Raw genomic sequence first — 19,129 nt, 5'->3', positions numbered from 1 at the left:
GAGTAAGTTATCTCTTCACACGTGCATAGTTGTAGATGTAGTTGTAGACGTGTTTGAGTTGAGTTACTTCCAGTCACTAGCAATTCAGCACCATGGACAGTGGTGATTATTAGTGCAACAATAACTCATTTAAAACACTAAACGTTGGGAGAGAATTGTGAAAAAATAACACAATACAATTTAATTATTTAACATTAAACAGAAACAAGTGACACTAATAAATAAATACAATAATTAGGCTGTACAACAAATACATAATAAGACAGCCAGGAAGTGTTAATCTTGGCAACGTGAGTTGTTTTCAACTTCATACAGTATGGTTAATTACAGGGCATTTTGCATGTGTGCGCGCGTGCGTGTGTGTGTGTGTGTGAAGTGAATTGAAGTGAAGATAATTATATTTATATAGCACTTTTCTCTAGTGACTCAAAGCGCTATCACTTAGTGAAACCAACTATCAAAGTTACATTTAAACCAGTGTGGGTGGCACTGGGAGCAAGTGGGTAAACTATCTTGCCCAAGGACGCAACAGCAGTGACAAGGATGGCGGAAGCGGGGATCGAACCTGGAACCCTCAAGTGGCTGGCACTGCCGCTGTACCAACCGAGCAGTTGTGTGTGTGTGTGTGTGTTTAAAACAATTAGCAGTTTAACAAATACTCAAGACGTTTAAGACCAGGATATGACAAACTGACATGCATGGACTCAATGGTGATTTTGGGGACTGCATACACATTAATTAATTAATTGATAATCCTCAGTGGGAATGTTTTTCATAAAATAAAAAGGTGCTATTATAATCAATTCACCTTAAAGTTTATTAGTAGATGTCTATGTCACTTTTGAGGGAAAAGAAACATGTTAATTATTTGTTAAACACACTGAATGTAACGTTATACATTCTGTTGTTCTTGTGAATATTTTTGGGGGAAAGGAGGTCCATAACTTTCATCAGATTCTTAAAACAGTCGGTGTTTCAAGAGGTAAGGAATCAATTGTTTATCACAAATAATTGTATTCTCACTTTTGATAGGAAACGAAGTTGGCATATTTGAATATTGACATTGTGAAGAACAGAGGAGCTGTTTATACTGAACACAATGTGGGACGTGAGATGCTTTCTGTGGTGTGAAAGTTAGTGTGTGGAATTAAACAGCTCCAACTCCATTCCAGCAAAGACATATAGAACAACCAGCAGAATTAAAAAACAAAACTACCTATAATTATATTAGGAATGCACATGTAACCTCCTGTACCGCTTGAACCACTGCACAAACAGAACAACTGCACCAACAAACGACTAACGCATGTTACAGCCAGGGTAAGACTTTATGATCAAATAAAATATATAGCAATATACTCGATAGTCTTAGCAAAATCATGAAACATTTGATTTACAAAACATCTATATTATGTACAAAGCATCTGTGCACACGATTTGTTAATGGCCCACATTAGGGGAGTGTTACCAGATTTCAACGGGTTGAAGTTAAACTCAGTGCACAGGTGATAGTTAGTACTGACAATTTTTATTTGATTTCCAACTAAACAATGTCAAAAACCCCAAACTAATATATTTTACAAAGCAGAAGAGAAAAATACAAAAAATATATATACACTGTTCAATTGAAAGTTGACAAACTTACAAACTCAACAGCATGTAAAATATTAGGTCACACATATATTGTATATTATATAATATATGGTCAGAGTTCAGGTAAATGTCAACTAGGAGTCATGAGCATACATTAAAGCTAATAACGTTATTAAACAAAGACAGAGAGAAAGTGTGGAGAAAGGTGAAAAGGTATGAATAGCTAAAAGAAAGACAGTCTTTATTGCCTAAAATGATGCAAAACCAGACCACGTGGCTAAACGATGGAAGTTTATGATTTCAATATACTAGACAGTGAAATATATGTACACAAAAAAGGAGCTTTGATTGAAAATGTAATGCAGTTTAAAACCCTGAAGCTAAAAAAATTCCAGTCAAAGTGTGTGATATGAATTTTTCAACAATGATCAAAAAAGTGTCAAACAACAGGAGTCTAGTCTACTATAATGTTCCTAAATAATTGTTTAGAAACCAAATCTTCAAGCTGCAAATTGATTTTATTGTAACCTCTTGCGAGCTGTGTAAGTTTTAAAAATAGAAAAAAAGGTGAAATATTTGACTCACCAAAGTTGACATCTGTGAAAAGTTTCCTGACATCTGCTTGGTCACATGTGGTGTATCAGCATCAGCTCCATCCACACTCACTAAACTTTGACTCATGGCTTGCATATTCTTCATGTCACTTTTCCTGGAGTCGGTGGTCCTGCACACCTCGTAATTGTACATGTGTTGGAGAGTCCCTGTCCCCAAAGTGTCTGAGTAACGTGGTGGATAATATGGAATGACAGGGAGGTTGGAGTGGTAGAGGACGCGAGACTGTCTCCACCTGTACACTTTGACTGATATGATGAGCAGCAAGCAGGTGATGAAGAGGAAGGAGACTACAGCCAAAGCCAAGACTAAGTAAAAAGTCAGCTTGTCATTGTACTCCTTGTCGTGCATGCTAAAGTCAGTGAACTCTGACAGCACTTCAGGGAAGCTGTCCGCCACCGCCACGTTAACAATGACTGTAGCTGAACGAGAGGGCTGCCCGTTGTCCTCCACTAGAACACTCAGTCTTTGTTTGACAGCATCTTTATCAGTGACTTGGCGGACAGTTCTTATTTCTCCATTGTGTAGGCCCACTTCAAACAGCGCCCTGTCTGTGGCTTTGTGCACTTTATAGGAGAGCCAGGCGTTCTGTCCAGAGTCCACATCAACAGCCACCACTTTAGTCACCAGGTAGCCCACATCTGCTGAACGAGGCACCATTTCAGCCAGCACCGAGCCGCCCGTCTGGACCGGGTACAGGACCTGGGGGGCGTTGTCGTTCTGGTCCTGGATCAGTATATGAACTGTGGCTACAGAACTTAGAGGAGGGGATCCGGCGTCACGGGCGGTAACGTTAAAGTCAAAGGACTTAATTTGTTCGTAATCAAAAGATCGGACTGCGTGGATGACACCGTTCTCTGAGTTGACTGAGACAAAAGAAGACACAGCTACTCCATTAACTTCTTTCTCCTCCAGGAAGTAAGACACTCGAGCGTTCTGGCCCCAGTCTGCATCACTAGCACTGACAGTAAACACAGAAAAACCAGGAGAGTTGTTCTCTGGTACATTCTTACTGTATTCTGACTGATGGAATTTGGGCGGGCTGTCATTCACGTCAGATATTTTAACATTGATGGTTTTGCTACTAGACAGAGGAGGAGAGCCTTGGTCAGACACTGTTATGGTAACATTATATTCAGAAACACTTTCTCTGTCTAAAAAGTTGTCGGTCACAATGGTGTAATAACCTGATAATGAAGACTCAATTTTGAAAGGCACGTCAGAATTAATGGAGCACTTGACAACACCGTTGCTCTCAGAGTCTTCATCATTCACGTTAAAAACAGCTACAGTTGTACCTGGGGGAGAATCCTCAGGTATGGACTGAGAAAATGACATTAATTTAATTGTAGGAACATTGTCATTCTCATCAATTATGTTAACTATAACTTTACATGTATCTGCATAGCCTCCATGATCACTAGCTTGGACATTTAATTGATAGCTCTTAGATTTTTCAAAATCGATTTTGCCTGTAACTTTGATATCTCCCGTTCTGACGTTCACGAGAAAAAGTTGTTTTGCCTCCACCGTCACATGCGGAGTCGAATACGTGACGTCACCATAGAGGCCTGAGTCAGCATCATTTGCACTAACAGTAGTAATTACGGTTCCTTCAGGTGAATTTTCTGGAACATCTACCTTATAAACAGGCTGGCTGCACACAGGTGCGTTATCGTTGGCATCCAGCACAGTGATTTGAATTCTCACCGTCCCTGATCTATGTGGCTCACCTCCATCTGAAGCAATCAACATGAGAGTGTGAGTCTCCTCTTCCTCTCTGTCTAAAGGCTTCTCTAAAACCATTTCTATTACCTTCATTCCGTCCGGCTGGCTTTGTATTTCTAATTTAAAATTATCTGAAGGTTTTAGTGCGTATTTCTGAATATCATTAATACCAACATCAGTATCAGCTGCATTAGCAAGAGAGAATCGGGTGCCCACTGCAGCATTTTCTGTAATTTTTAAATTAATTTCATGCTGAGGGAAAGAGGGACTATTATCATTAATATCTATAACTTCCACTGTTACACGATAAAGCTGGATTGGATTTTCTAAAATGATGTCAAAAGTGAAGCTGCAGGGCGTCGTCTTTCCACAAAGCTCTTCTCGGTCGATGCGCTCTTTAATAACAAGTGTGCCTTTGTCTCGCTTTAAATCAACATACTGCCGATCTTCCTTGGTGATAATACGAGCTTTACCTGCTACTAGTCTGGCCACATCCAAGCCCAAATCTCTGGCAATGTTTCCAACAAAAGAGCCTTCTGCCTGCTCCTCCGGTATGGAATAGCGAGCCTGTCCACTCACTGAGCTCAGCTCGCAGAGACAAAGAATGACAAACAGTGCGCGCCATCGGCCTCTGACTGCGTTCATCCACATATAATCCATCCTCAAAACCACAAAAGATGTCAAAAATCCTTCAAAATTAGAGTAGATACTCCTCAAACAATAAATCCGAAATAAAATTAATGATCCACACAAAATATTGTTCTTCAAATGGCGAGCAGACCGTCGTCTTTCTCAGCAGTGAAGCTCTAAAAGGAGACCAATAGGACCACAGCACTGAATATGTTCACTCTTATTCAATGACGTGTCAACAGCGGCCCTCAGAGCATTTTCACAGTAGTACACTTTTTTGTGTATTAACTGTTTAAATGAATCATTCATGTTAAAACGACTAATAATACATATAATGGTCAATATATTGAATAAAAAATATTCAAATATGCGAAATATTTTTTCATTCAACGCTTTAAGACCTAGAAATATTTCCATGATCATTGGTGAACTTCTATTTTCAAAATGTTAATGCTTGGTTGGAAAAATGTTCAGATCAGAAATAACAACATACTATAAAAATGATCTTGATTTAATTACGTTTAGAAATAGACCTCAAACAATATATTTCATATTTTTTAACAAGGTGTCAGAATGATTTTTTTTTGTATGAAATTTAAAATCAAAGGTTGTTTTCCTATGGAAAACAAAAAAATCACATATGGTGCAAGCAAATCAGACTTATTTTGTATTTCATATTCTATCTTTCAAAATGAAATTGTAATTCGATGTTTGATTTAGTCATTTCTTCACAAACTCACAATTTTACATTTGTGACTGTACAAGAGGTGACTTAAATTACTTATGCTAAACTTAAAAAAAAGTTGTCATAACGGGACATTAACATTGGGAAGAAGACATGTACTGTTCACTGAATATTGTGATGCACGGATAATATCTATGGTGCTGAAACTTTACTGGATTTGTGGAATTAACCTTATATGGCTCAATGACAATAAAGTAATTAAGACACTTCAATAAAACTATCAGTGTCACACGCATACACATTTACAGACACACTCCTAAAACCATGTAATATTGTATATTTTATTAAAATCTCAAAGGAAACATTTAATTTAATTACTAAAAGATGACCTCATATGCAGACGGCCTAAAGTCAACACAATGCACACATGTTTTGATATTACTAGCAGTTATAATTTTAATCTAATTTAAAACGTTTGAGATTGAGCTAGATTGTTGTTCAATGTCAAACAGAAACTTTATAGACTGAACAATATTCCCAATTTATAGTTGAGCATGTTTTTTTTGGTAAATGTTCTGCAGTTTGCGAAGTTAAATACATTTCCATTATCTTTAGTATTTGAGGCACTGTTTGAACAAAGGGGACAAAAGCTAATACTACTTGTATTCAATGCAGCACTGTATTTAAAATGTGGTTATAGTCAAGGGACACTGAACTAAACTAAAGACAAAACAGAATGTTCTGTGGCTATTTACTGACAAACTGTGTGTAAATATTAGTGCCAAACAATTTGAGATTAAATTACGGAAGTGACGTTGACACTGATATAGCGCTAGGTTTAGACATGTTGTCCCTGCAGAAGTGGGCTACATCAATAACATTGTGACGAGCAGGTTTTTCGAACTAATTTGGTATTTTCGATCCATCAGCAATCAACAACAAGATCAGCATTCACTCACATTTTTCATAAGTGCACATGTGGAACAAAGAAGGGTCATTTAAAAAAAATGAAAAAATAGTACATATGATATATTCATGATCCCTCACCTGTCACCTAGGTGCAGGTGAGGGATCAACTCAGAACTATACACTACCGTTCAAAAGTTTGGGGTCACCCAAACAATTTTGTGGAATAGCCTTCCTTTCTAAGAACAAGAATAGACTGTCGAGTTTCAGATGAAAGTTCTCTTTTTCTGGCCATTTTGAGCGTTTAATTGACCCCACAAATGTGATGCTCCAGAAACTCAATCTGCTCAAAGGAAGGTCAGTTTTGTAGCTTCTGTAACGAGCTAAAGTGTTTTCAGATGTGTGAACATGATTGCACAAGGGTTTTCTAATCATCAATTAGCCTTCTGAGCCAATGAGCAAACACATTGTACCATTGGAACACTGGAGTGATAGTTGCTGGAAATGGGCCTCTATACACCTATGTAGATATTGCACCAAAAAACAGACATTTGCAGTTAGAATAGTCATTTACCACATTAGCAATGTATAGAGTGTATTTCTTTCAAGTTAAGACTAGTTTAAAGTTATCTTCATTGAAAAGTACAGTGCTTTTCCTTCAAAAATAAGGACATTTCAATGTGACCACAAACTTTTGAACGGTAGTGTACATACGGTGATTTGATGGTAGGGGACATGTACTGTAAATAGTTGCATAATAATATTATCAGCTCAAATACTGAAGATGGGCCTTCCAGAAAGACAATTTATAAAAAATATATTTGGTAAAAGACAGCCTTAAAAATAAGCACATTCAACTACAGCTTCAGGTGGCGAATTGTCCAGGATGTACCCCGCCTTCCACCCGAATGCAGCTGAGATAGGCTCCAGCACCCCCCCGACCCCGAAAGTGACAAGCGGTAGAAAATGGACTGAGGGATATTTGGTCAAGGACAGCCTCAAAAATAAGCACATTCAATTACAGCTTCAGGTGGCGACTTGTCCAAGGTGTACCCTGCCTTTTGCCCGAATGCAGCTGGGATAGGCTCCAGTCGAGAGGGACAAGCTGTAGACAATGGATGGATGGATAGAATAACAGCTTCATTTTTATAATTGCTAATATATTCCACCCTCCTCTTGTTCCAAAATCAGCAGTGGAAAAAAACAATAAGCTATTAATATTGTAGCCGCACATTGAACTATCAAAGTTAAGTGACTTTGGAACATGAACTTTCCACCGCCCTGGAGAAAAGTATTGAGCCGGCATAAAAGCTGAGTAAGTTTTCAGACATAAAAAGCAGATATAGATAATGGTGAAACATGAGACTCACCAAAGTTGACATCTGTGAAAAGTTTCCTGACATCTGCTTGGTCACATGTGGTGTATCAGCATCAGCTCCATCCACACTCACTAAACTTTGACTCATGGCTTGCATATTCTTCATGTCACCTTTCCTGGAGTCGGTGGTCCTGCACACCTCGTAATTGTACACGTGTTGGAGAGTCCCTGTCCCCAAAGTGTCTGAGTAATGTGGTGGATAATATGGAATGACAGGGAGGTTGGAGTGGTACAGGACGCGAGACTGTCTCCACCTGTACACTTTGACTGATATGATGAGCAGCAAGCAGGTGATGAAGAGGAAGGAGACTACAGCCAAAGCCAAGACTAAGTAAAAAGTCAGCTTGTCATTGTACTCCTTGTCGTGCATGCTAAAGTCAGTGAACTCTGACAGCACTTCAGGGAAGCTGTCCGCCACCGCCACGTTAACAATGACTGTAGCTGAACGAGAGGGCTGCCCGTTGTCCTCCACTAGAACACTCAGTCTTTGTTTGACAGCATCTTTATCAGTGACTTGGCGGACAGTTCTTATTTCTCCATTGTGTAGGCCCACTTCAAACAGCGCCCTGTCTGTGGCTTTGTGCACTTTATAGGAGAGCCAGGCGTTCTGTCCAGAGTCCACATCAACAGCCACCACTTTAGTCACCAGGTAGCCCACATCTGCTGAACGAGGCACCATTTCAGCCAGCACCGAGCCGCCCGTCTGGACCGGGTACAGGACCTGGGGGGCGTTGTCGTTCTGGTCCTGGATTATCATGCGAACGCTCACATTGCTGCTGAGAGGAGGAGAACCTCCATCCTGAGCTCTGACAGTAAACACCAGTTCTTTAATTTGTTCATAGTCGTATGAGCGAACTGCACTAATGACTCCACTTTCTGCATTAACGGACACAAATTCAGTAACTGGAGTTCCTCCAATTTCATGCTCCTCCAACATGTAAGAAACACGAGCGTTCTGGTTTTCATCAGGGTCTTTAGCACTAACTTTTAGCACAGAAACACCTGGATGGTTATTTTCTGCAATATTTGCAGTATATAAGCTGACCGGGAACACAGGAGCATTGTCATTCACGTCTGAAACCTTCAAATTAAAAGTCATTTTACTAGACAGAGGAGGTGAGCCAGAATCTGATGCAACAACAGTGATGTTAAATTCTGGCACACTTTCACGATCTAAGTCAGCATCAGTAAGTAATGCAAAATAATTTCTCACATTGGATTTAATTCTAAATGGAACGCGGCCCTCAATGGCACACCTGACGTGACCATTTTCTCCAGAATCTAGGTCTTTAACATTAATGATGCCAATAGTGGTACCAGCTGGGGAGTCTTCTGACACAGGACTAGTGAAGGACATCACATTTATGACTGGAACATTATCATTTAAATCTATTACTTCTATTTCCACTTTAGCAGAGTCAGCCAGTCCACCTTGATCTTTAGCTTCAACCATGAACTCTATTGTTTTTTCTTTTTCATAATCTATTTGTTTTGCTACAGTTATACATCCTGTTTCCTCATTTATATGAAATGTATCTTCTATTTCTGCATTTGATTTTGAAAATGAGTAAGTCACTTTTGCATTTGATCCACTATCTGCGTCAGTTGCATTCACAGTTAGAACGTGAGTGCCTTTTACTGCATTTTCAACCACTTTAGATTTATAAGTCGTTTGGTTAAAAACAGGAGCATTATCATTTATATCCAGGATGTTAATATTTATATTTACTGTACCTGATCTCTGTGGATTTCCACCATCTACAGCCACTAATTTTAAAGAAAGTCGGGGTTGTTCTTCTCTGTCTAATCCTTTCTGCAGCACCATTTCTGCATATTTACTGCCTCCAGGACTGACGTGTTCCTTTAAAACAAAATGATCACTCGGAGTTAAAATGTAGCTCTGCAGACCGTTTGCACCCACATCAGCATCATGTGCACTTTCCAGAACAAAACGGGAGCCAAGAGCAGCAGACTCGCTTATTTCAAATTGCAAATGATTATTTTTAAAGGCGGGGGCGTTGTCATTGACGTCCAACACTTCGATGGTCACAGGGTGTAATTCCATGGGGTTTTCCAGTAAAATCTCAAAGGTGAAGCTGCACGGCGTCACGTCTCCACAAAGCTGCTCTCGATCTATCCTCTCATGGACGACCAGAAGCCCTTTGTCCGTCCTCAGCTCCGTGTACTGGACGTTCTCCCCCGTCACGATGCGGGCACGCCCAGAACGGAGTCTTTTTAGATCCAAACCGAGATCTTGGGCCACATTACCGACAAGTGAGCCTTTTTTCATCTCCTCTGGGATCGAATAGCGGATTTGTGCCTCCGTTCCATTTAGGAAAAAACACAAAAAGACAAAGAGAGAGGCCGCCCCTCGCCAAAAACAACGGCATCTTCTTTCTCCACTGCAAATGTCATCGTTGGACTCCATGTCAAAAAAAATAAATAAAATGACTCTAAACAATAAATACTTAGGCTATTTTCAGCCAGAAGCATTGATCAGTGACGATGTTATTTAGCTCAGTTGTTGTTCATACGAGCTCTCTTCCATAAATGCCAGTGACAGAGAAAGACGCTGCACTGCATCACGTAACTATCACATTCATTTCCCATGCAATAGCGTCCCTTAGAGGCTGAAATGTGAAATTGTTCCAGCTCCACCAAAATCATCAAGACAACAAATGTTCCTGCACACACTATGTGCTCCTAAATGTTGTAATAGTAATTCAAAATAACCGTAGGCCATACAAATACAACACTTTCTGTTTTGTCTTTAGGATGTTTTATTTATAGAAATATATATGCAATCAATACAACTGAGTGATAGATGCATAGTAAGAGTAACAATGCTTATTAATGTAATACAACTAGTATAATGGCCTGATAACACACCCACACAGTTTCTTTTCTTTTCTTTTCTACTCTGCTCCGGGGTGGACCGCTAGCCTGTCCATCAGATGGGGACATCTCTACGCTGCTGACCCGTCTCCGCTCGGGATGGTTCCCGCTGGCCCCACCATGGACTGGACTTTCGCTGATGTGTTGGACTTTCACAATATTATGTCAGACCCACTCGACACCGAGGATGTCGTTGTGGCTTGTACAGCCCTTTGAGACACTTGTGATTTAGGGCTATATAAATAAACATTGATTGATTGATTGATTGATTGATAAGAAGCTTAGTACAAGATGACTTTTTTTCCCCCCTCAGCTGCATTTCAGCACCATGGACAGAGACCGAGAAACTTCATTGTTAACTTCGTACCAAGCAATATAATAAGTACAAACAAAGTTTCCTTACTGTTTAATGTTATTATATATTACATTCTAATTAAAGAGACATCATGGATAGGTCAACAGCAGACGCACATTGATAAAGCACTGACATGCTCACTTTGTCCTACTGTAAGTGGCCCTGAACAAAAACATTGGCAACTAAATATCCACTGTTAAACACTGGCTTAAGAAACTGATGAATATTTTCCTCCACAATACAAAATGAATGACATATAAATACAAAAGCAATAACAACATTGGAGAAGTCAACATGACCAAAAGAGGAGAGTCACATTCAATATTGATGCATTTATTTGAGACTGACATCAATCTGAGGATCCACACAATATCTTATTTTGTTGGGTAGCAGAATACAAGTAAATGTCCCTACAAATGAGGGACTTGAAATGATAAAACAATGGACAAGAACCTTCTTCAAACATACAATATGTGTCCTGCATTATATCAATACAATACACTGAAGGCAATTTTGGAAGGCCTAATGATTAAGAACACAATTATGTGTGCAGAATTGTTGATATACAAGTATCTCTTAAAATAAACCTACAGTTGTGCTCATATTGCAAAATGTGTTATGTGTTGTCCATTTCCCACAGAATATTAACAATATTACAAATACTTTTCTTTCACTCATATTTAATTGCAGAGTGAAGACATCAAGCGGTTGTGTTTGCTCTTTTTAGATCATATTTACAAAATACATTACCTAAATGACTCCTAGAGCATATTCTCTGGAGGTTTTGGCCTGATAACACACCCACACATTGACACAAACAGGTTTACATGGATATTAAAGGTAACCATATTCACCTGTGATTTGTTTGTTTGTAAGTAATGTGTGTGTGTAAAAGGACAGTGCAGTTTCTGGGCTCCTTATGGACCACTGCATGTTTCAACCAATGCAGCACCAGTTATTCCAGTTCATGCGGAAAGAAAGCACACCATTAACTGACCTGTGGGAGACGGTACTGTAGTTGAACTACATTACATACAATAGCAAGGAAATTACACAAACAGATATCCAGAGAATTGAGAAAGCCAATCAGTATCGTTTAAATTCTAACTTAGAAGTGTAAAATGGAAAATTCAGGAAAAAAGGCCAGCAACACTTGAAAGACAACTGCCACAAAACTGTTTGGGATGCAATGAAAAACCCACACATAACTTCAGCAAACATAAAGGCAGTTTTAGGAACTTACAGCTATGCAGCCTGCGTACAATACTCAGCATACGGCATAGAGACAAGCCTTAAAACGTCTGGAACAAACTTATTTTGAAAGGATGAGACAAGACCAACACTGACTGCTGTGGCCACAACCCTAAATGAAGAATCAACACAGATCATGATGAAAGGTACACCATTCTTATGGTGAAACATGCAGGTGGTTTTCTAATGTTTTGGGAATGTATAAGCTACAAAGGCCCAGGGGATAAGTCAAAACTGATGGCATGATAAATGCCGCACGTTACTAGAAAATACTAAAGGAACATGTTTACCCATCAGCATTGACATGTTTATATTTCCATTCATATTCTCAAATATAGCCAAAAGATCACAAGTTCCACCAGGGTATGTTAAACTATGAGCACAATTACAAAACAAAAAGTAATAGATAATGTTATTATTTTTCAACAGTATTTCTTCATAAACCCATACATGTTTAGTAAATATTTTGGAATGACTTAAAGCACCATGTATAATACAGCTATGAAAAAAGGATGGAAATAATCCCTGTAAACTGTGACTAGTGTAAGACTTAAACATGTTTGGTTGAGTATTTCACAAATATTTACTCACCAATATACCGTCCCTGTTTTCAAATAATGATAAACCTACTATAAAAATGGATGAGCTTTAATTTGCCAGTGGGCAAAATACACATTTATTAACGGTATTATATATACTAACAATTTTCCTAAGGTACTTTTATGAATCGAGAGTTATGTCTGCTAAAAACAATATTTAAATAGCATGGAGAGTAGTAATGCACAGACTCTCTTTAAATCAATGAAATTTGTCATATAAAAACACATAAATAAATGTGAAATATTTGACTCACCAAAGTTGACATCTGTGAAAAGTTTCCTGACATCTGCTTGGTCACATGTGGTGTATCAGCATCAGCTCCATCCACACTCACTAAACTTTGACTCATGGCTTGCATATTCTTCATGTCACCTTTCCTGGAGTCGGTGGTCCTGCACACCTCGTAATTGTACACGTGTTGGAGAGTCCCTGTCCCCAAAGTGTCTGAGTAACGTGGTGGATAATATGGAATGACAGGGAGGTTGGAGTGGTAGAGGACGCGAGACTGTCTCCACCTGTACACTTTGACTGATATGATGAGCAGCAAGCAGGTGATGAAGAGGAAGGAGACTACAGCCAAAGCCAAGACTAAGTAAAAAGTCAGCTTGTCATTGTACTCCTTGTCGTGCATGCTAAAGTCAGTGAACTCTGACAGCACTTCAGGGAAGCTGTCCGCCACCGCCACGTTAACAATGACTGTAGCTGAACGAGAGGGCTGCCCGTTGTCCTCCACTAGAACACTCAGTCTTTGTTTGACAGCATCTTTATCAGTGACTTGGCGGACAGTTCTTATTTCTCCATTGTGTAGGCCCACTTCAAACAGCGCCCTGTCTGTGGCTTTGTGCACTTTATAGGAGAGCCAGGCGTTCTGTCCAGAGTCCACATCAACAGCCACCACTTTAGTCACCAGGTAGCCCACATCTGCTGAACGAGGCACCATTTCAGCCAGCACCGAGCCGCCCGTCTGGACCGGGTACAGGACCTGGGGGGCGTTGTCGTTCTGGTCCTGGATCAGGATGCGAACGCTCACGTTGCTGCTGAGAGGAGGAGAACCTCCATCCTGAGCTCTGACCACCAAGTCCAGTTGTTTAATTTGCTCATAATCAAATGATCGAACAGAACTAATAACTCCAGTTTCAGAATTTAAAGAAACATAAGTAGAAACGTGACTGCCACTTATTTGTGTGTCCTCTAAAAGATAAGATATTCTCGCGTTTTGATTCCAATCAGCATCTCTAGCAGTGACAGCAAATATGGAAATGCCGGGAGAATTATTCTCTGAGACATAAGCAGAATAAATGTTTTTATCAAATAATGGTGCATTGTCATTAATGTCTGAGATTCTAAGATGTAACTTTGTTGAGGTAGAAAGAGGGGGCGTTCCAAGATCAGTGGCTGTTATTGTTATGTTATATTCTGACACAGACTCTCTATCAAAGTATTGATCTGATATTAAGTTGTAATAATTTGTTAACGACGTCTCTAATTTAAAAGGCATTTTTCCATCTATTGAACATGTTATTTGTCCATTTCTCTCAGAATCAGCATCTTTTATGTTTAAAATTGCTATTGTTGTACCAGGAGGTGAATCTTCGGACATAGGACTTGAAAATGACATTGTATTAATAATTGGAGCATTGTCATTTACATCAATTACATCAAATATAATTTTACTTGTTCCAGTAAGCCCACCTTGATCCTTTGCTTCCACCCTCACTTCATATTTTCTGTCCTTTTCATAATCTATTTGACCGGATACATAAATAGTGCCTGTTTTTTCATCAATATTAAATATATCTGCTGCACTTTCTTTCTTTTTGGACAAACTATATGTGATGAGTCCATATGAACCACTGTCAGCATCTGTAGCATTTACAGTAATTATACTAGTTCCTTTCACTGCATTTTCTATAACAGCTGCTTTATATGTTGATTGATTAAATATGGGTTCATTGTCATTTGCATCTAAAACATTTATTTCTATATTTACTGTACCAGATCTCTGTGGTGTTCCTCCATCCACTGCAATTAATTTTAAAGACAAACGGGGACGTTGCTCTCTGTCTAAAGGCTTCTGGAGCACCATTTCAACATATTTGCTGCCATCTGGATTTGCATGCTGATTCAGGATAAAATGATCATTTGGTGACAAAATGTAATTCTGCAATGCATTTTGTCCTACATCTTCATCCTCTGCACTTTGCAGAGGAAAGCGCACTCCTACTGCAGCTGATTCACTTATTTCAAATATGAGAGCCTCATCTTTATTTGCAAAGATGGGAGCATGATCGTTTATATCCAAAACCTCAACAATAATTCTGTGCAATTCCAAAGGATTTTCTAAAATGACCTCAAAGCTGAAGCTACATGGCGTCACATCTCCACAAAGCTGCTCCCGGTCTATTCTGTCGTTAACGACGAGAAGCCCTTTGTCTGTCTTCAGCTCGGTGTACTGGATGTTGTCTTCTGTCAAAATGCGGGCCCGCCCTGAACGCAGCCTTTTCACATCCAAGCCAAGATCTTGCGCCACATTACCGATCACTGAGCCTTTCTTCATCTCCTCTGGGATAGAATAACGAATCTGACCACCTACCGTGGTGACCAAATGAAGAAGGAACATGAGCGATCCTATTTGCCATCGGCCTCCGTTCAACAACCTCCATTTTGCGCATGAAAAAGAGAAACATCCATGAGTGCGCATGGTGACAAAAATAAAAGAAGTGCGATGATTTCCTCTGGTAAATAAACCTTTTCCTGCTTCCATAAACCACTTCGATTTTATTGTGCAAATGCAAAGCACAGAAGGTTCTTCTATCGGTTGCCCTCACCGCCAACAAAAGACAGAAATGCTCCTCCAATGCCTCGTCATTTGGAGGGAGGACAGCATGACGACGACGCACAGAAAAATGATTTGTAGGCCAATAGCGTCCCTTGGAGTCCAAAGTGTAGAAGGACGAGCAGGATAGCAATAATAATAATAAAAGCCAATATATTCCGTTCACTTTGTGCAATGAATATATGAATAAATAAAAATATATTGCACAATATTTAGTAGTCTAATTGAAAACGAAATAATCACCTAAATCACCAGACAACAATGGTAAACTAAAAATAAAGGAACACATTAAAATGTTAAAATGCAAGGAGAAATTAATCCAATCTATGTTGAAGTGGACTTTAAAATGCACAATAATTGATTGAAAATGACATATAAAACTATAAGTGCCGTAGACAGTAAGAAGAAACAATATATCCAACAATACATTTTTAGAAAAATTTGTATTATAAGTGATGAGGCTTGCAAAGTTGTTTTCTTTTTCAATTTGTTGACATTTGTTATATTATTATTAGTTTATTAATTACTATCATCAAAAGTTTTTATTATTGTATTGTTGTTTAACTTAAGTCACACTAAAATATACACATTTATTTTAAAACAGCAACAATGCTGCCATAAATTGTGTCAACACTGTACACATAATTTATTATTGGAAATAACTTTACTGTAAAGGCTCAACACTAATACAACATAATGAAATATTTGGAAGAGTTATTGTGACATCGATGTACTGTAATGTTGTACTGGATTATTATTTTTGACTTCAGGATGTAAATTAAATAAGATGAAGTGTTTTCCAGAAACGGAAATATTGAGTTTTAATAAAAATAATTTGATATTAGATATTTTGATGAAAAAATAGAAATGTATTATAATCCACATTAAAATAAATGTCAATACAACAATTTAGTTTTGAAATGGTGCAGTAGCCCATCTTAAAAAAGTGTATTAATCCCCTGGCAGGTTTCAGGTTTTCTTTGCTTTAATACATTATGTTGTAATCGATATCATAAGTTCATCAAAAGCAATAAATCAAAAAAATATCCAAAATGGTTATTATATTACTTTTGCAAGACACAGGCCGAATTCTAAAACATGTCATTTTCACTTCCTTAAACAGAAACAAATATTTACCTTTTCCAGAATATACCCGTACATACTGGCACAATGCAACTGTAAGGCTACTCAGACAAAACAAAAAACCTTTAAGAAATGGTGAAATATTTGACTCACCAAAGTTGACATCTGTGAAAAGTTTCCTGACATCTGCTTGGTCACATGTGGTGTATCAGCATCAGCTCCATCCACACTCACTAAACTTTGACTCATGGCTTGCATATTCTTCATGTCACTTTTCCTGGAGTCGGTGGTCCTGCACACCTCGTAATTGTACACGTGTTGGAGAGTCCCTGTCCCCAAAGTGTCTGAGTAACGTGGTGGATAATATGGAATGACAGGGAGGTTGGAGTGGTACAGGACGCGAGACTGTCTCCACCTGTACACTTTGACTGATATGATGAGCAGCAAGCAGGTGATGAAGAGGAAGGAGACTACAGCCAAAGCCAAGACTAAGTAAAAAGTCAGCTTGTCATTGTACTCCTTGTCGTGCATGCTAAAGTCAGTGAACTCTGACAGCACTTCAGGGAAGCTGTCCGCCACCGCCACGTTAACAATGACTGTAGCTGAACGAGAGGGCTGCCCGTTGTCCTCCACTAGAACACTCAGTCTTTGTTTGACAGCATCTTTATCAGTGACTTGGCGGACAGTTCTTATTTCTCCATTGTGTAGGCCCACTTCAAACAGCGCCCTGTCTGTGGCTTTGTGCACTTTATAGGAGAGCCAGGCGTTCTGTCCAGAGTCCACATCAACAGCCACCACTTTAGTCACCAGGTAGCCCACATCTGCTGAACGAGGCACCATTTCAGCCAGCACCGAGCCGCCCGTCTGGACCGGGTACAGGACCTGGGGGGCGTTGTCGTTCTGGTCCTGGATCAGGATGTGAACTGTGGCTACAGAACTGAGAGGAGGGGATCCGGCGTCACGGGCCGTAACGTTAAAGTCAAATGATTTAATTTGTTCGTAATCAAAAGATCGGACTGCGTGGATGACACCGTTCTCTGAGTTGACTGAGACAAAAGAAGACACAGCTACTCCATTAACTTCTTTCTCCTCCAGGAAGTAAGACACTCGAGCGTTCTGGCCCCAGTCTGCATCACTAGCACTGACAGTAAACACAGAAAAACCAGGAGAGTTGTTCTCTGGTACATTCTTACTGTATTCTGACTGATGGAATTTGGGCGGGCTGTCATTCACGTCAGATATTTTAACGTTGATGGTTTTGCTACTAGACAGAGGAGGAGAGCCTTGGTCAGACACTGTTATGGTAACATTATATTCAGAAACACTTTCCCTGTCTAAGAAGTTTTCTGTCACTATGGTGTAATAACCTGTTAATGAAGACTCAATTTTGAAAGGGACATCAGAATTAATGGCGCACTTGACAACACCGTTGCTCTCAGAGTCTTCATCATTCACGTTAAAAACAGCTACAGTTGTACCTGGGGGAGAATCCTCAGGTATGGACTGAGAAAATGACATAAGTTCTATTTCAGGGACATTGTCATTCTCATCAATTATGATAACAATAACTTTACATGTGTCTGAATAGCCTCCATGGTCAGTAGCCTGGACATTTAATTGAAAATTCTTAGATTTCTCAAAATCTATTTTGCCAGTAAGTTTAATTTCTCCTGTTTTAACATTTACATCAAACATCTGCTCCGCCTCTCTGGTGGCACGAGTGGAATACGTGACGTCACCATAGAGGCCTGAATCTGCATCATTTGCACTAACAGTAGCAATTAAGGTTCCTTCTGGTGAATTTTCTGGAACATCTACCTTATAAACAGGCTGGCTGCACACAGGTGCGTTATCGTTGGCATCCAGCACAGTGATTTGAATTCTCACCGTCCCTGATCTATGTGGCTCACCTCCATCTGAAGCAATCAACATGAGAGTGTGAGTCTCCTCTTCCTCTCGGTCTAAAGGCTTCTCTAAAACCATTTCTATAACCTTCATTCCGTCTGGTTGGCTTTGTAATTCTAATTTATAATTATCTGAAGGTTTAAGAATGTATTTCTGAATATCATTAATACCAACATCAGTGTCAACTGCATTGTCAAGAGAGAATCGGGTGCCCACTAAAGCATTTTCAATAATTTTCAAATTAATTTCATGTTGCGGGAAAGAAGGACTATTATCATTAATATCTATAACTTCCACTGTTACACGATAAAGCTGGATGGGATTTTCTAAAATGATGTCAAAAGTGAAGCTGCAGGGCGTCGTCTTTCCACAAAGCTCTTCTCGGTCGATGCGCTCTTTAATAACAAGTGTGCCTTTGTCTCGCTTTAAATCAACATACTGCCGGCCTCCTTTTGCAATAATACGAGCTTTACCTGCTACTAGTCTGGCCACATCCAAGCCCAAATCTCTGGCAATGTTTCCAACAAAAGAGCCTTCTGCCTGCTCCTCCGGTATGGAATAGCGAGCCTGTCCACTCACTGAGCTCAGCTCGCAGAGACAAAGAATGACAAACAGTGCGCGCCATCGGCCTCTGACTGCGTTTATCCACGTAAAATCCATCCTCAAATGAAA

At 39.4% G+C, this 19,129-nt stretch overlaps 4 protein-coding genes across 4 annotated transcripts; all 4 read right to left on the bottom strand.

Moving 5' to 3' along the window:
• Positions 1-2,142: 2,142 nt before the first annotated feature.
• LOC133648138 (protocadherin beta-16-like) lies at positions 2,143-4,715 on the bottom strand. Its single transcript, XM_062043918.1, has one exon. It carries the CDS (start codon positions 4,591-4,593, stop codon positions 2,143-2,145), a length of 2,451 nt encoding a protein of 816 aa, XP_061899902.1. The 5' UTR covers positions 4,594-4,715.
• Positions 4,716-7,401: 2,686 nt separating this feature from the next.
• On the bottom strand, positions 7,402-9,960 carry LOC133648137 (protocadherin beta-11-like). The gene has a single exon (XM_062043917.1). It carries the CDS (start codon positions 9,958-9,960, stop codon positions 7,402-7,404), a length of 2,559 nt encoding a protein of 852 aa, XP_061899901.1.
• A 1,572-nt stretch (positions 9,961-11,532) lies between these two features.
• LOC133648136 (protocadherin beta-8-like) lies at positions 11,533-15,353 on the bottom strand. The gene is made up of 3 exons (XM_062043916.1): positions 14,954-15,353; positions 12,887-13,660; positions 11,533-11,571 (listed from the first exon to the last, which is right to left on the bottom strand). The coding sequence occupies exons 1-3, from the start codon at positions 15,332-15,334 to the stop codon at positions 11,533-11,535; spliced, it is 1,194 nt and encodes a 397-aa protein (XP_061899900.1). The 5' UTR covers positions 15,335-15,353.
• Positions 15,354-16,657: 1,304 nt separating this feature from the next.
• On the bottom strand, positions 16,658-19,117 carry LOC133648134 (protocadherin beta-16-like). The gene has a single exon (XM_062043915.1). It carries the CDS (start codon positions 19,115-19,117, stop codon positions 16,658-16,660), a length of 2,460 nt encoding a protein of 819 aa, XP_061899899.1.
• Between the last annotated feature and the right edge of the window lie 12 nt (positions 19,118-19,129).

Source organism: Entelurus aequoreus, linkage group LG04 (assembly GCF_033978785.1).
Source record: "Entelurus aequoreus isolate RoL-2023_Sb linkage group LG04, RoL_Eaeq_v1.1, whole genome shotgun sequence".
Taxonomy (NCBI): Eukaryota; Metazoa; Chordata; class Actinopteri; order Syngnathiformes; family Syngnathidae; genus Entelurus; species Entelurus aequoreus.
The sequence above is the reverse complement of the archived record's forward strand: the minus strand, read 5'-3'. Positions and strand labels throughout refer to the sequence as shown.

Bases quoted from the DNA above. Each gene is read 5' to 3' on its own strand.
- LOC133648138 (XM_062043918.1), bottom strand. From the start codon at position 4,593: ATGGATTATATGTGGATGAACGCAGTCAGAGGCCGATGGCGCGCACTG.
- LOC133648137 (XM_062043917.1), bottom strand. From the start codon at position 9,960: ATGGAGTCCAACGATGACATTTGCAGTGGAGAAAGAAGATGCCGTTGT.
- LOC133648136 (XM_062043916.1), bottom strand. From the start codon at position 15,334: ATGCGCACTCATGGATGTTTCTCTTTTTCATGCGCAAAATGGAGGTTG. The intron at 13,661-14,953 runs AGAATTATTGTT...AGCAGCAACGTG, and splicing joins AAAATCCTTTGGAATTGCAC to AGCGTTCGCATCCTGATCCA. The intron at 11,572-12,886 runs GTGAGTCAAATA...GTGTGTTATCAG, and splicing joins TTTCACAGATGTCAACTTTG to GCCAAAACCTCCAGAGAATA.
- LOC133648134 (XM_062043915.1), bottom strand. From the start codon at position 19,117: ATGGATTTTACGTGGATAAACGCAGTCAGAGGCCGATGGCGCGCACTG.